The 16,946-nt window shown below is 42.0% G+C and overlaps 1 protein-coding gene across 1 annotated transcript in view; it reads right to left on the bottom strand.

The window, feature by feature from the left end:
- celsr3 (cadherin, EGF LAG seven-pass G-type receptor 3) overlaps positions 1-16,946 on the bottom strand; it is a 101,483-nt gene that overhangs the window by 413 nt on the left and 84,124 nt on the right. Inside the window, exons 26-37 of the mRNA XM_070839053.1 lie at positions 15,789-15,915; positions 14,240-14,446; positions 11,222-11,396; positions 9,807-9,919; positions 8,824-8,903; positions 7,280-7,406; positions 7,013-7,132; positions 5,547-5,644; positions 4,856-4,947; positions 4,469-4,642; positions 2,685-2,867; positions 151-1,201 (exon numbers count right to left, since the gene is read on the bottom strand). Coding sequence (XP_070695154.1) covers positions 151-1,201; positions 2,685-2,867; positions 4,469-4,642; positions 4,856-4,947; positions 5,547-5,644; positions 7,013-7,132; positions 7,280-7,406; positions 8,824-8,903; positions 9,807-9,919; positions 11,222-11,396; positions 14,240-14,446; positions 15,789-15,915 — 2,547 coding nt within the window. The remainder of the gene's footprint in view (positions 1-150; positions 1,202-2,684; positions 2,868-4,468; positions 4,643-4,855; positions 4,948-5,546; positions 5,645-7,012; positions 7,133-7,279; positions 7,407-8,823; positions 8,904-9,806; positions 9,920-11,221; positions 11,397-14,239; positions 14,447-15,788; positions 15,916-16,946) is intronic.

The raw sequence follows: 16,946 nt of genomic DNA, 5'->3' as shown, positions 1-16,946 counted from the left end.
TAAAGGGTAGTTAAAGCCAAAATATTTGCTTACAGACAAGCAAAGTCCAAGATGAGGAGGAGTTGAAGACACAAAAGGAAAAGTAAAATAGAAAATGGAGAGGAGGAGGGGGTTAGTCAAGGCAGATTTATTTACACTAGAAGGACTTACTCTGAGTCGGGGGAGGTGGCAGACTGAGGTGGGGAAGGGGAGGGCCCGTGGTTGGAGCCATTTGGCCCTGGGTTAGAGGCAGCTGGGGGAGGAGTGAGGACGGAGGAACTGAAGGACGCCAGGATGGAGGACAGAATATCCAGGTGTTCACTGGACGGTTGTCGACCCAGAGGGTTTGGATTTGAACCTGCTACCTGGGGGACAGTCTGACCGGGGTACCTACATGAAGGTGCGGAGTCCAGTCGTCCTCTGCCGTGAGCTGAGCCAGAGAGCTGCTCTTGCTGGGGCTCCTCAGAGATTGGGGGAGGAGGGGAGGAGGATGGGGGCTGGTCGGGGTGTGAGGGCTGGCGTGGAGGCAGAGTGCGGAGCCACTCCCGACATGGTGGAGCCTGAGCTCCAACTCCATTGGTCTCCAGCTGCTCTCTCGACCTACTGCTCGCCAAGGCCCCCCCCAGGTGCTCCCGGGATGAGGCCTGCCGCCGAGTCAGCGTGTTCAGCTGTGACCTCGATCCGCTGAGGTATCCCTCCATTCCCGCCCCTACAGCTCCTCCGTTTCCGCTCAAGTCCTCCCTTGAGGCGTGGACGCTGCCTGTGTGGTGGTTGTCCAGTCTGTCTCTGGATCCTGTCAAGTTCTCTCTGGATGATGAGGCTCGCGGGTGATCCAGCCCAAGGCCTCCTAGCCCTGCACCCTGCCCCAGCCCCAGCTCTCTCCTCCTGGGTAACAGATCCAGGTTGTCTCTAGAACCACGGCAGTCCAGCCGGTCCCTCGATCCCCCAATCGTCTGCCTTCCTAGAGGATCCCTGGAGAGCTGCCTCCGGGCCAACGAGTCCAGGTGCTCCCTTGAGGAGTAGCGGGAAGCCGGTTGGGAAAGTGAACCGGAACCTCCACCGGCGCCAGCTGTGGCAGAGTACATGCGACCGTAGGAGGCCGCAGGAACGCCCCGGTGGCCCAAAGTGGAGGTTCGGTACCAGTTGAGCTCACTGGGGACCCGGCCCATGGTGGAAAGACCCTGGAGTGCCGGGGGACAGCCGAGGCGATTCTTCAGAATACCTGGTAGGAGAGAATACAAACGTGAGAAGGAGAGAGGAAGGCATGAGTGTCAGAAAGAGCGACTATTAGACGGTTACAGGGGAGTAAAAAGTGGAGAAGTGGAGGGGGTTGAAGGTGAGGGTGGAAGAGCAGTAAGCAGAGGAAGTGTGATGAGGGATGAGAAGAGGTGAGAAGGGAATGGGTAAGTGGGAGAGTTGGAGAGTTTGTGTGTTTTGGCCTCATGAGTGACACTTTTAGATCCCTGCATGTTCACTATTAACATTTTATGAATCAAAACACCATCTAAGTAATCTGAAAATCTTGAGGGAGACGAGAGTCGCGAAACTAAAATACACACCATGACTTTCAGCCACTTTAGATGTGTGTGTGTGTGTGTGCGTGCACACTTGTATGTATGCATGTACATGTTTTGTGCGTTAATACAGTCCCTAAAACGTCACCAGGCAACATGAGTGATGTTTGCCTGCATTTCTTACTCACTCAGTGTGTCTTTGCATGTGAAGTGCACCTTTATGTGTATGTGCCAATTTCATATGTATGCATTCTGAGTATATATACTGTACATATAAATGTGTCACTGCTTTCATGGCCAGATTTAGACCTTAAGTGAAGCACTACACAATGTTGTCTCAGCAAGTTTTTATGCACAAGGGACTCCAGCCCATAAGTGAAGTGCAAAAACTTCTAATATACCATATGTAATAAGACACATGAGATGATAATGAGTACAAACAATGGCATGTCCACCAGCACATTATATTCAGACTTAAGACGAACGTGCTCTTCCATCTACGGTCCAACAACAGTAAAAGTCTGTTTACTAAGAAGAACTACCAAAAAACCTAGAAGTAAAACAAAAAAGGACGGATAAAATTAAATTACAATTGCGGCCTCTTTACATCCTTAAAAGCCAGGGCACTGCTAGGTCACTTGGTCACAAGGGATTATTGAAATAAAGTATTATGGACAAACTGCACATAAAGCAGATAAATTCTCTGTTACTGGGCTGTTTTATGTGATACTTTGCTGATTCAGCTCATACGGCTGACATCCTCTCCAGCTTCCTCTTGAATGTCCCATTTTCATCAGTCAGACTACACGTCTGAAGATTTTTGTTTAACAGTATGACGACAAGATAATATATTCATAGTATTCAGGCCAGATAGACCTTTTATACATGTCATGTGACAGACCAGCCTCAAATTTGTAAATCTGATATAGAAACCAGAAAGGAAAGCGACAATGAAGAGCAAAAACAAAGTAGGTACAAGTCTGTTAATCAGTCTGTTAACTACATTGCTTCGTTGACATTTGTCATCAATTTGTAAAAACTTACAACCATAAAAAACAGGCACCTGTGGCCTGACAGTCCATTATTCAGACAAGAAGGGTGAAGCAAAGATTGGAATAATACTAAAAGTGAATCCAAAATGTTTGTGTGCCCATCAATTGTGTGTGTTTGTACAGGTGTGTTTTCTCTCACCCTTGCGGTGCCTGTGTGGCTGGGTGAGGCCGCTCTCGTCCCCACTGGTCAGTGCTGCATCAGGCTGGTTGTTGTTGGCAGCATCTGCCCCCAGGGGGCGCTCTGAGCCCCACTTCTGAAGGGTGTGTGTCTCACACTCCTCCAAAGCTGGCCAGTAGGACAGAAGGTCATTCCCATCCAGATCTGCCACACACAAAAAGACACTTTGTGGTTACTCGTGAAATCTGTTGCCACAAATACTGACAACAGCATGGATGCTCTCACGTGTGGACGGCTGTATCGACCACTGACGTTTGGTAAAGTAAGAATGTCATTGAAAAGAGTTTTTTTAGGAAAGTGGACAAAATCACTATTGCTGTCTTCACTGAAAAGAATTCAGTATCAAAGCCAGTAAACACCAGTTATGAAAAGCTGCTGATATGTTCTTATGCCTCATATTAATCTTTTTAATTTGACATCAAGCGCTGTGTTACATTTTGCTGCTGCGTGTGCATCCCAACGAACACAAAGCAGATGTCTGTATCAAATAGCAGGTGTCAGCAGACAAATAGCGTATGTTCATTGTTAAGTAACAGCCAGGGCAAATTAAAAGTGTCATATTGGCGGAGAATGTATCAGACGAGTGAAAATGACCTACGGACAGACAAAATTCATGGTTGAAATGTGTAATTTATTCATTCCAATCAAAACACTCCCACATATTGTCCTGCTTGTTACAGATCAGTGAGCCTTCTTTTCCTGTGGAACATGCTTTTAAATAATGCAACAGCAAAATGTTACTAAAAAAAAACAAACACTATTCATTGTTTTTTTCTTTTTCAGCGGTCCATTTCTGCACGTTCCCAACACAGTCCTGTAACGCTGTCAAATCGACGGCTCGCTGAGGGGTTTCATTCTTCGTCGTAACGAATAGGCCGCCATCTTGGAACTATGACCTTTCAGTAAAAAGCCCACATCCCGCACACTGTTCTGCCCCTTCAGTTTGACTGCATTGATGAATTGATTGGACTGTACTGGCCATCTGGATCACGGCCTCCTCTATTCAACTGACAGCTCTGGTCTGTGTTTTACCCTGAGTAGAGTTCATGTGATCCAGATGGCTTATGAAGCTAAGAATTGATTACCAATACGGATTTATAGATTTGCACATCTGGCCTTTTCTCATGGTGAAAGCTTTCAGAGCACTATATATGCATGACATTTCTATCATATACTTTGAAATGCATCAAGTCATACGCTATGCATGGCATCTTTTCATGTATATCAGAAGAAAAGAACGTATTGATTAATTACTACTGGCACTGACATTTCCTCTTGCTGTATGTGTGTGTGTGTTTTTGTGCCTGTATGTGTCCCACGTTTCTACATATCTGAGATAAAATAATGGACTTCTTTCTACAGCTGGGACCTAAATTGTTTGACTCTGCTGGCTGGTAGGGGCCTCTCTGTGTCAACTTAGCATGTTTACCCCTCACTTGTATGGGTTTCAGACCAAAGACATACAGGTCTGGTTAACTGGCCGCCCTTAATGCATGTAATGTTTTGTGCAAGCTTGTGAGTGTCTTTCCCATGTATACGCTGTCTTACTTTTTGATGGGACCATCCCATTACTCATAGGTTACAGGGTTATTATCATCAGCATGCTCTCATTAGCTGTGTCCTTGAGAAAGAGGCTTAATAACCATGGCTGGCTTTTTAATCAGTGAGAAGAAATGCCTTTTAAAGCAAAAACAGGTGCAAATGTGGAGATTAACCATTTGAAAATCGCCAAAGTTCTCGTCTACCTTTGGTGCCGTTGTGGGCGGGCTCAGTGAGCAGACGCTCGCTGTGATTAGAGCGTTTGAATCGCCGCTGGATGCGCCCACGGAGCCGGACGTTGTCCTCACTCTCGGAGGAAGGGATGGAGAGACTGCGCTCCTCCTCCATGGAGAGGTCGGAGTCCGAGTCCGAGTCCTCACCTGGGAGAGGAGCAGGAGAAGAGGGACAAAGATGATAAGAAGAGAAAGGGAAGGAAAGAAAGGGTTAACAGGTTGTTATTCTCTCCCTTGTGGGTGTATGAGCATAATCTTAAATGACATTCACACGGCAAGAGCAAGTGGTGAGAAAGAGAAGAAACAGAGAATATGTTACTACTGCTGGTTAAAAGCGTTCTTCTGTGTGTGTGTTTTTACCTCCGTCTCTGTGGAACATGGCCACATCCAGGTCTGTCGCTCCGGAGTGGACGATGTTTTGTTCCAGAGTCTGACGAGCCAAAAGATTTTCTCTAACAGGGAAAAAGGAGAGACAGAAAACACATAGAGTATAGAGTGTATGCACTCACACAGGTCGATGCAGATGAATAGAGAGCATCTGCACACACACACATATCGTATGTGCTTGTACGTACACAAACACACACACATAAAAGACAGACAACCTCTGAGCCATAAAGACATCAACTCTCAGACTGCATTAGTGTTGCTCTACATACAGTACAGTACATTGTTCCGTCCAGTCGTCTTCGTCTTTACCCCACTGACCCATAAAATGCACGACAGGGTTTTTATTAGCGAGGGGATTTCCACCCTGAAGCAACTTTATCCCAAATAAGTCACAGAGAATCAATCAAACCTGACAGATTTCTATCTGAGTCATTCTTTTCAAGTTTGTATGTTGTTGGTATTAAATCATTTTCTCTTGAACTACAGGAGGAATTAATATGTTAATCTGCTCTACCAGCCATGGTGTGAAAGTTCTCCAACTCTTTCTCCAAATTTGTTTCTAATTTGTTGTGATCTGTGAGTGCATCGTGTGTGTGTGTGTGTGTGTGTGTGTGTGTGTGTGTGTGTGTGTGTGTGTGTGTGTGTGTGTGTGTTTATATACCTGGCGGAGCTGACAGAGGAGATGGTCGAGGTTCCCAACGTGATGCGGTGCAGCCCGCTCTGCTCCAACAGAGATGCGTTGTGATAGGGGTTCTGAGCCTACACACACACACACACACACACACACGCACACACGCACACACACAGACACACAGACACACACAACACACACACACAAGAAGGTTGAGAGACTTAAGTTGTGCTCCTCGGGCCTTTGTTCCACATTTTTACATAAATGGTTTATTTTCCTGATACAGGGCTTTTCTGTCCATATCATAAAATAATGAGTACTTAGTAGCATAATGGGTAACAGAGACATATTTAGTGTTAATATTCAAAAACCACACCCCCCCAAATTTTCTTTCATTTTCAGAGACTATTTGGGAGAGGGAGGCTATTATAGTTGCTGAATGCTGACCTGGGAAAAAATAAAAGGGAGGTTTGGCAAGTGGAGCAGAAGCTTGCCTGGAAATGGGGCACAGCAGCTTTCTACACTGTATTAGGCCACTGCCATCATCAATAATGTATCATATAGCACAGCGCGGGTCAGACAGGTGGTCATTTATACATCCAGTCCATCAGAGGTAGAACAGCATAGTGTATGTCTAATAATAGATTTGGGAAGATACAGTCATTTTGCCTCGGATGACTCAGTGATGGATAGGAAGCGCTTCGTAGTAAATGGGGGTTAAAAGAGTGAAATGAACTATCTATAAACTAACACATACATACACACACACACTCCTAAAATATACATACCTACACAAATACACACACACACATTCACACACACTGGCACTAACACATAATGAGTGTCTCTAAAATAGAGACTAAAGAAAACAGGGGTTAAAGTGCAGTGAGGTGATAAACACGTGCAAGATAGAAGAGACAGTGAAGAAAAGATGTGAAGGCAGAATCAGGATTTTACACACACACACACACACATACACACACACACACACTCTAAATAGGCACTGCACAGTGCTTTTGCAGAAGTGGGCTAAAGAGCAGGCAAGCCTCCACCGGACGATATATTGTTTTTATCTGGGTCAACGACAAACCCTCAAGGCAGAGGGAGGACAGGAAAGATGGATGGATGGATGGAGGGAAGGAAGAATGGAGGGCAGGGGGGCTTTTGTGCTAGTCTGGTAATGGACACAGTTCATTTAGAAAAGAGAATACTGTAAAACAGAGTAAAACATTGGAAATGGCTTTGGGATCATGCGGCGAGATGAATTACATCAAGGTCTTAATTTCACCCTGCAAGTCGTTCCACTGCAATAATGACCATCACATTATAACTTTTATAAAGTAAATTAATATTCATTTTTGATCATTTTTACATTTCATTTTGTGTGCTTGCTGCCGATGTTCTGCGTAAATGACTTCACAGTAATGTAAGTTCACACTGAGAAACCAGGCAACATAGTTTCAGCAGAGACGAGCTGCAGCAGAATAAACACTTACAGTGTTCTGTGGTGGTCTGGGAGGGTCTTCTCCAGGGCTCTTCTTACCCAAACAGGCAACTCTCCAGGCTTCCTTAACCTCTGAGTTGAACACAGTGAAGACCAGCATCACCGACAGACCCTGGGTGAGAGAGTGGTAGAGAGAGAGGTAGAAAGACAGAGAGAGAGAGAGAGCATAGACGGTGAGCAAACATCTAAGATGCTATTCTGATCAAGATCTTTGCAGATGTCACCAGCTACAGCTACAAAACATGCACTTTTTTCATACCTGCACTAGACAGAGGACATCGAATATGTAGTAGAAGGCCAGGATGCTGTTGTTCACAGCCATCAGACCACACAGCCAAGTGGACGTGGCTACCAGCAACAGCAGGAAAGCATTGCGAATAGTAGCACTGAAGAGGGAAACACAGAAGTTAGTGTGGGAGAAAAAGATTAGATTTGTATTCACCACGATGAATCTGTGATATAACACACACTCAACTGGACGCCTGCAGTTATTTGGAAACAGCATGGCAGGAATTATACCACGGCCGAACAGTCAGTGCTGTGATGGCCCGGAGTGGGGCCATGATGCCCCTTCTAAAATTAACTACTGCTGTATTTTAGAGAATTACTTTGTGTAGCCTCTGATTAAGATATTAACATTTTAATGACGTTACTGTTTATTATGTTTAGATACTCTAGATGCTTTTTTACATCATGTTTTGTTTATACACTGTTGCCCATAAAGTTATAACATGTTTTTTTTACCTCTTCTCATGAAATGATTGTGACAATGTGATTTATTCTTGATAAATAAAGTGTATATCTTCTCAACTTTAAAAACTTAAACCACAATTAACCTTTGCAAACGGTGTATTCAGGCTTTAACAAAATTGGGGGTATTGAACAATTATTCCAACTTTATGGGCAACAGTGTATTTATATTTTTCACACATTGTAAAGTCAAATAATGTGAAATGTCTTCCATGTTTTAAACACTGACTCCTAATTGTTGATTTTATACTTCATGCAATGAAGACCTGCACCTCTATATGTAAAACTGGGATGTCTTCAATGTTCTCTATACGATATATCTCAGCATCTCAGACCAAAACCAAATAAATCAACTTTAATTAACTTGTGTCACATAACAATATATACTTTTGCTTATGGTATCATAACAGTGTGGTCATTATACATTCATGCATTATTTGCACACAGCCCATTGTTTATTGATACCCACGATTAGAGTAATGAAGAAATTTAGAGACGTAAAAAAACACCAGAGAGGCAAGAGTGACAGGAAGTGAGAGCCAGCAGGATGAATATTGAGACAGACAGGTGGTGGTGAGGCAGAGAGAAACACCAGGTAGCTGAAGTGATTTCCTTGTGATGTTTATGCACATACGATCTGATCAATAACAAGCCCTGACATGATCATTGTCTATCAAATCAACATTGACTGAAGTACACAGACAGAAATTCCCCTTTTCCTTGTTAGCTCACCAGTCACAAGCAGTTTATAAAACTACACTCCCCATGGTTCAGCGATTCTCATATTACAGTCAGTCTAGATTACTATTTGTGTATTGTTTATGATGCTTATTTTTTATGTTTCAATTGGGTTCAGCATTAATGTCTTTACACAACACAGGATTACACATTGACATGCAGCTGTAGCCCCTACATGTTTATCAATATCAATAGTATTCATGAGAAGTGCAGCAATAATAGACTGTGGGCTTACATGACATGATTAAAAATAGCCAACAAAGTCACTTTTTGAAAGCGAGAAGAGTCGTGTAGCTACGGTGTGCAGGTACTCACATGACAGGGAGCTTCTTGGTCTCCTTCTGAGAGGGATTGCAGGACATCTTGGCTACAATCATGAATATCCCTCCATTCATCTGGAAAGAGGGAAATCAATACAGACGATAAGCCAACACTTCTAATGCATTTCAGCTAATCCAGTACTGCCGTTAGTAGCATCAGAGACGAGGATAAAAAGATGAAACAAAATCAATGTGGATCAAATATTTATCTATGAGGGAAAAGGGTATATTTATTAAAAGCAAAGCCATCCAAGTCTATGAATTTCTACTTAAATATGCTTCTTTTTAATTTTGCTCAAACAGTATATTACAATGGACAAATTAGTAAATGAAAGAAAGAAAATGACTGAATAAACGAATCAGTATTTACAATCAAAGGCACAACAGGAGGATAAAAGAAGAAAGGAAATAAATAAATGTATGAATAAAGTTTAGAATAGTGTAGAAATGATTAGCACTGACTACTGACTCTGCTACGCTGTAATTATTCATAAGCACTGCAAAACCTGGCACAGATTCATGTCTGAGACGTTGCAGTGAAGTTATGAATTAAAAGGTGTGAATGCAATGTTGGGAGCAATCAAAATGACGGTCTGGCAGGGTCATCATCTGGAGTGCTGCCACTTATGACTGATGATATTATTCAGTTAACTTTAGGAGAGTGCCCTGCCAGTGATTCAAAGACAGTGAAGAAGGAGGATAAACCAATTTTACACAAATTTTTATTTGAAGAAGAGTTTAACTTGGGCTTATAACCAGTCTAATAAGCACAGTTAAGCTGATCTGCACAGGGTTTTATGATTCTGTAATATTTTAAAGGGTAGCAAAACTTAAATCAATATTTGCAGAATTTGCTCAGTTTGCTTAAGGCTCACTCACACTCTACCCTACCGTTCTCCCTCACATGACTGTTTACACTTTTTTATACATGCATACAGCATTAACCACAGTATATCAGACAGACGGGGAGACAGTTACCAGTATGACGATGGCTATAGGACCAGCAAAGCTCCAGATGAGTTTGTCATAGATGGAAATCCAGCAAAAGTCTGGGTTCCCGTAACCCTCTGGGTCCAAGCCTACCGACAGACCTGCAGCAGAGGAGACAGACAGTCAGATCAGACAGGGAGATTTACTCTAAGACCTCCTGTACGTCAGTCACAGAGAGAGGGACAGAGAGAGGCGGCAAGGTATGTGACAGCATGAAATTATCTGAATGACCGTGACTGGAAAGATCAAAGGCATAACAAAATCCAAATTAATGTCAGGTGTTAATCTTTTAAATAATTGGTGATTATTATAATATTATGTTTAGGTGACAGAGCATCGTGTCCGTGGGAATCAGCTGCTGGGAAACAGTAGTTGTAAATGAACGATTACATTATTGTGTGTTCAGGGGCATCAATAAACACTTTCAGTTTCTCTCCTGAAACCTATTCAAAAACCAATGACTTGTATCTGACTAGTGCTACAGACAAAACAGGTAAAGGTAAAATCCATATTATGTTTAGATTTTTTTAATTTCTACTGAGCTGAAACACCTCACCACCAACAGTTTTCAGGTATTGTAGCAGGTTATTTTTTATGAATCCATTGTAGATGCTCAACCATTTTGTCCATGACTAGAACAGACATCCATGACGGTACCAGATGAGGATTTGTGATTGATTGAAGAACTGCAAAGTTTTCTTTTCCTGATGTATCCTTGTTTGGACAACACTGTCAAAGTCCTGACAGTCGTGGGTTTAAAGAATTTTCAAATTGAATTGCAAAAATAAGAAAGACAGGAAAAGCCTAAATAAAGACGAACAGGAAGATAAACACACCTCAGGGCCTGAGGATAGAGATGAGCAGCCTGTGTGTGTGTGTCTGGTAGCAGACAGATCTATTCTTGAGGCAAGGTGAGACAGCGGTCGGTGTGTGTGTATGTGCATGTGTGTGTGTGTGTGTGTGTGTGTGTGTGTGTGTGTGTACAACAGATAAAGGGCAGTTGACAGCATGTATGAGTCTGGATGGAAACTGCAAATATGTGTGTGTGTGTGTGTGTGTGTGTAAACGAAAGAGAGAGAAGAAAGCAAGCAGATATTACTCCCGTCCAGCATGCGTCAGAAATTTCTTGCGTGTGTGTATGTGCGTGTGTGTGTGTGCTCGACTATCTCTACATTAAAATGTCACTGAAACCTGTTTAATACAAGTGTCAATAGGACACCTTATCTACACAGCCAGGCTCATTGTGAATGTGTGTGTGAGACGTGTGTGTCTGTGCACATACATGACAGCATGTATAAACGTGGCAAGGACATGTTGGACTGTGTGTGTAAACATGGATGCACGTTTCTGACAAATATCACAGAGATGTTATATGTCTGCATGTGAGTGAATGTGTGTGTCACCTGTGATAATAGCGGGCACGCCCCAGCCAATGGCATAGTAGAACCTCATGGCACCATAGTTGATGTTCCGTTGCTCGGTCTGCATGCGGTAGATATGAAGGCCCTCAACGAACATCCAGGCAAATGTGGACATGAAGAAGTAGTGCAGGAGGATGGCGACAACCGTGCACAGGAACTGGAGAGAGAGAGAGAGAGAAGAAGAGAATTATTGAAGGAAAGATTGAGAAAAAAGCAAAGGAAACGGGAGAGGGATGGAGGTATCAGAAGGAAAGGGAGAAGGATGAATCATGTAAAGGAAAGGGAAAAGAACAGAAAGGACAAAGCAGAGAAGCAGCGATCAAAGGAAAGAAGGGAAGGAAAAGCAGAGGGGTAGGTAATTAAAAAATTAGCTGAAGGTAGGTGAAGATAAAAAACATAATCTTTTGTATTGATTTTGAGACAGTTGCAGAGCTGACATCTTGGCAAGTCTTTATTACCACACAGCAGGTATCAGCTATGAAGTAAGAAGCGGTTATGATTTAATTACCGACGCAACTAATGAACAGAGTTTATGGCAGCGTGTTACAGTATATCTCCAGGAAATTCAGAAAATAACTGATATGACTGTAAATGAATGTTGTTAACGCTCTGAATTATAGTAATGACACCCAAGAGTGAGCTCTAAAACGGCAATTATGATTTATTATGATTACAACAGTCAGCACCATCAATAGAGGAACGTACATAGTAAAAAAAAGAAATGCCCTTGTAGGTTTCACAACAGTTATGTGGCTTGTTTCCTGGTTTTAAGGGAAATTATCAGCTCAGTTGAAGCATATTCATGCTCCAATTGTTAATTAATTTACAATCTTACAATTTAAGCTTTCATCAGCTTAATTCATTTGTTAATTCTGCTACAAGCAGAATCTCTTAATTAGTTACAAATATTTTAAACCATGACATAAATGTTGGAGAGATATCTGTAAAATGTCAGCGTAGTTACTTACTAATGTATTTCTCTTCATCATTTGAAATATCCATGAGACCGTATTGATGCGTATGGAGAACTTCGTTTTTATTTATCTTTATAAAAGATGTGATCTTGCATTAATGATGAGGCGATGTCAAATCCGTGCTAAAATATGGTGTTATCTGCTATAACATAGATGAAGACGAAGATGAGGAGAGATAAATCAGCCGTGGAAGTACATCCAGTACCGTGGTTTAGATTGCATATTGTCAAGAATGAACACCAACACTTTTGTCAGGGCAGGAGATAAACTTCCAAATCACTTGTGTCACTAAGTGCTGCTGCTTGGTTTGGCAGTAATGCTGAACTTCTGCATGAATAATGCAGTATATTAGCATTTAAGCTTCTGAGAAATTACCCTCAGGCTGCATTCAAGCATGCCTTTAGTGGTTTATTTGAACTCTGGAGCCTTCAGTCTGTTTTGTTTGTTCAGCCAGATGAGAAATGATGCCATTCAAACTCTAGTGGCTATGAATTAAAGCACCTACACAAGTGTAAGTCACTGTCATCTAAGATAACTGTGGTGGTGCTTGTCAGAAGGAAACGTAAAATCTAAACCAACCACAGGAGAAAACCTTAAAAACACACAGATTTGCGAGTTAAAATAGATGGTTGCTGGCAACTGACAACCAGCTTTGAGTGAAGTGAGAACAAACAGTAGTCTGATGTGATTTGTGCAGCTATATGTGTTCTTCACTAATATAAACATCAGGCAAAGTGGATTTGAAAAGCTCAAGTAATCCAAACTGACTTGACTTGAGTTGTAACAACTGAGATCAGATTAATACTTAATACTCTGTCTAATGAGGAGAGTCCATGTGTCTCTCGGTTCACTTGTAATTGGACACGATGACCTGATCAAATTCAATATAGAAATGCATTAAATTAAACTTGTCTATGATCGGATCAATTGATCGGATCATCACTAAGCTGTTGTCGTCAGGTCTCTGGATGAGAGCAAGTTGACGTCAAATGTAAATGTAAACATTCCTCTCTCTCAACCTTCATGATACTTATGAAAAAGGAGAAATACACCGCTTAAGAAATATTTCAGCTGAGCGCTTTAAGTTAAGGCGAGCAGATTTTAAGGTCAAAAAAAGCTCAGTGCAAATTCCTGACGACACAGCCAGAGATGACACAGAAATAGCAGCAGCCTTGGCAGGAGTCGGCCAGACGATGACTTTCACACTCCCACACGCGCAAGAATACAAACACTACAAGTTACACACGAACAGATAGAGACACGAAAATGTTAAAACCAATGTACACACAAACACACAAGACCGCTGCGAGCGCTAACATGCTCTCCCATGCATGATGTACATGAATTAGCGAACATATTGTTCAGCTAGAAGTAACCAGTGGCACTGTAAGAGCCGTACAGTCGACTGTGTGGGGGATACATCTTAATTAATCGGATTTCATGCTGAGTGAGCACATATTTTCAGTGCCCTCGCTACAAGACTCACTGCTCTTTAAACACACACACACACACACATTCGTGATGTAACATAACAGAGAGAAAAAGTGGTCGGGAAAGATGACAGATTCGAGAGAAAAGGGCAGAGGAGGGGGAAAAATGGAGGTGCACAAGGAAGAAGACTTACAGTAAGAGAGAGAGTGAAAAACACACACATGAGATGTAGAGAGGCACAAAGTGAGCAGGAAGGAGTGACAAAAAGACAGAGAACATTTGTCTCCAACAGAGCTGTGACAGAGCAAACAATTAATGATATGACCTTTAGTGCTGCTCCAGAGAAGGAAGATATACATGATGATCTAATTTAAAGGGGAAGCCAAAAGCTACAAAACCCAAACCTGCAAAATGTGGCTAAAAATGAGATCAAAAGCAAATGTTTGCTCTTTGACAAAGCTGCCAATTGGGAACTGGGGATGAGGTGGGGGGCAGTGATGTGAAAAAAGAAAAGAAGAAGACAAAGAAGCTAAAAGCGCCACAATCAAACAGGGCAGCAGAAACACAAACACACCAACTTCCCACCAGTATCTACCTGTTGCTCAGTCTGATTGACCCCGAGCAGGAACACCAGCTCCGACAGAAACATGGCCGCCGCTGTGTTTGAATGGATGCTCCTGGTGTTGGACTTGAGGCCTCGGAGGCAGGAGAGCACCAGGACAGTGAGGAGGAGGGCCAGCATGGAGAGGCACAAAGAGGAGTACGTGACCAGGGCCAGCGTCTCCAGATCCCCCTCCAACTGCTGCTCATAGAGAGGTGCGAGAAGGGAAAAGGGTGGAGAGGATGGAGAGAGGGTATTATTCCATTCGTGGCATCATTTATTCATTATCATTTTGGTGTGAGTAGATGAAAGGGAAGAGCAGAAGCGAGGAGGGGAGTAGTAGTAGAGAAAAAAAATGTGAGAAAAAAGTGGAAAATGGGAAAGCAAGGCAGACACGGGTAAGGAAGGCGTATGGTTGAGCAAAAGATGAAAAATCACACAGTGAAATAAGGCAAAGTATAAATATAAATTCATCATTTTAACATCTTGAAATGCTGCTATTTCAGTCTGGGTCACTGTCTCCTCTCCTCTACGATCTATTTCAGAGATGTTGAATTATTTGGAAGAAACTAAAGAAACTAAAGCTGCACATGCCACCACATTGTCATCTGCACATCTACATCTGCAAATGATGAAATTTAATGTCATCTAACTGCACAGAATGCTGGCTGGTTGGCATTGCTGAATATTAAAGCCTTCAAAAAGACTGAGAGAGGCAGAGGAAATTTGCATTTAAACTATTTAAAATGCACCTTATTATAAAGATAGAATACAAAAACATATCTGGACAAATCAAACAGCAGACTAAGCAAACTAGCAGACCTTTCTAATCTGTCAGGGGAACACGTTTCAAAAGAATGAAATCGATTCATCACTGCCTTTGGATGCACAGAAAGCATTTGCGGCCAAAAAACAGAGAATTTTATGTGGGCAAATTGGGCACGTTCTCAGCATCTCAAATGAACGGATAGATACTCCTCTTTTCATTGAATTGGACCAGACATGTGCAACTTTGAATTCATAATAAAGCACACAGTGTTCCACAAGTTTCCTGTCTCTCTGTCAGACATGTGTCAAGATCTGATACATCATCTCTTAGGATGCTGCGGTGCGATGGGCAGTGGGTTTGCATTAAACCATGAAAATCCTATGCAGCTGTACCAAGGCTTCTTTTACCCTTAAGAATCTCTTGCGGGATTTCAAAATTTGAAACCACCTGAATCCAGTAATTACCAGCCAAGATGTTCAAATAAAAAAAAAAGAAGGAAAACCGACACACCGGCTGAGGAGCTATGTATGTCTACACAGCAGGATCACTGATAGGAAACGTACAATGAGCCCACTTCATGGCACATTACGATAAAGAGGCATAAGAGGTAAGTGAAATGATTATACATGTTTGCAGATGAAAATTAAAGGGCACATTTACATGATGATAATTAACGTACACTGTCCCCTTGAATACAATTAAACAAAACAATCAAACACTAAATGCACTCTGTGGTTCATACACTGAGCATTCCCCCAGTGACAGACCGCTAACCTCTCTCTGTGAGCTGTCCATCAGCACGCCGAAGGTGCCCAGTCTGTGGCACTGACAGCGGACGTGAGAGGTGTTCCTATACACCACCATACAGTCCCTGACTGTCCAACAACCTCCTAATTCATACCTGCAGAGAGACACAGAGAGAAACGGTTGATAATGAAAAGACCAACTGTATCATATGTGAAAAAACATGCGGTTGTGATGTGTCTGCTTATGATCCGTCAACTTCAACAGAACTAGTAAAACGGTCCACTGTTGTGCGGATGAATGCTGCTTGTATGTGAGTTCATTCGTCTGGTTTTGGAAGTTCATGGTCTCTCTTGTCAGTGAGCGTATACCTGTGTGTTACTGTGAGTATGTGGCACAGGTGAGTAAAAAAGTGAGGACATACACATACATAATACATTATAATATTTTGTGATTCAGAGGCAGATCCTCGTATGAACAGTTCATTCAAAAATGGACAGGTTTAGTTTTTTTGTTGTGATACAGACAGCAGGTGTCACTTCACATTCATTTCACCTCCTGTGTCCACTTCAGAGCACTACTTCTGTAAATAAACCTTTTCGACAACACCCGATAATGTGTATGCTGGCTAACTGCAATGGCTTGGACATTTTTAATTATTAAGTATTATTAGTTACACCTCTGATTTTCCTACTATGACAGGTCTGCAGTGCAAAAAGTCGGATGTTGAATATTTTTCACACTTAAAAGCAAAAAATAAACCAAACTCAACAAATTGAGACGTCTTGATATCAAAATAATGCAGCCTGATGACAAATTTTACAAATGACAAAAGAACATTCAATTCCCAATCCACAAAAACTTGAATAGTAGTATGACTAACTATGCATTCACCTCTCTGTGATATTTCACAACACTGTACTATACAGATGTGCATTCGTTACACTGATTTAGTAGATTAAGAGGACTTAAAACACAAAAATGTATCTCCATGGTGCATTAAAATGACAGATGTAGGCATATATCATAATGACAAAAATACTATCTACATAAATAGTGTAAACGCAATACAATTTACTACAGTATCAGTACAGTGTGAAGCATCTTTCATATGATAACTAACAAAACCCACAATATGTGTGTGTGTATTAATGTGGATGTAGAAATATATAAACAAACGTAAATGAA

This window comes from Pempheris klunzingeri, chromosome 11 (assembly GCF_042242105.1).
Source record: "Pempheris klunzingeri isolate RE-2024b chromosome 11, fPemKlu1.hap1, whole genome shotgun sequence".
In the NCBI taxonomy this organism is placed as follows: domain Eukaryota; kingdom Metazoa; phylum Chordata; class Actinopteri; order Acropomatiformes; family Pempheridae; genus Pempheris; species Pempheris klunzingeri.
The sequence above is the reverse complement of the archived record's forward strand: the minus strand, read 5'-3'. Positions and strand labels throughout refer to the sequence as shown.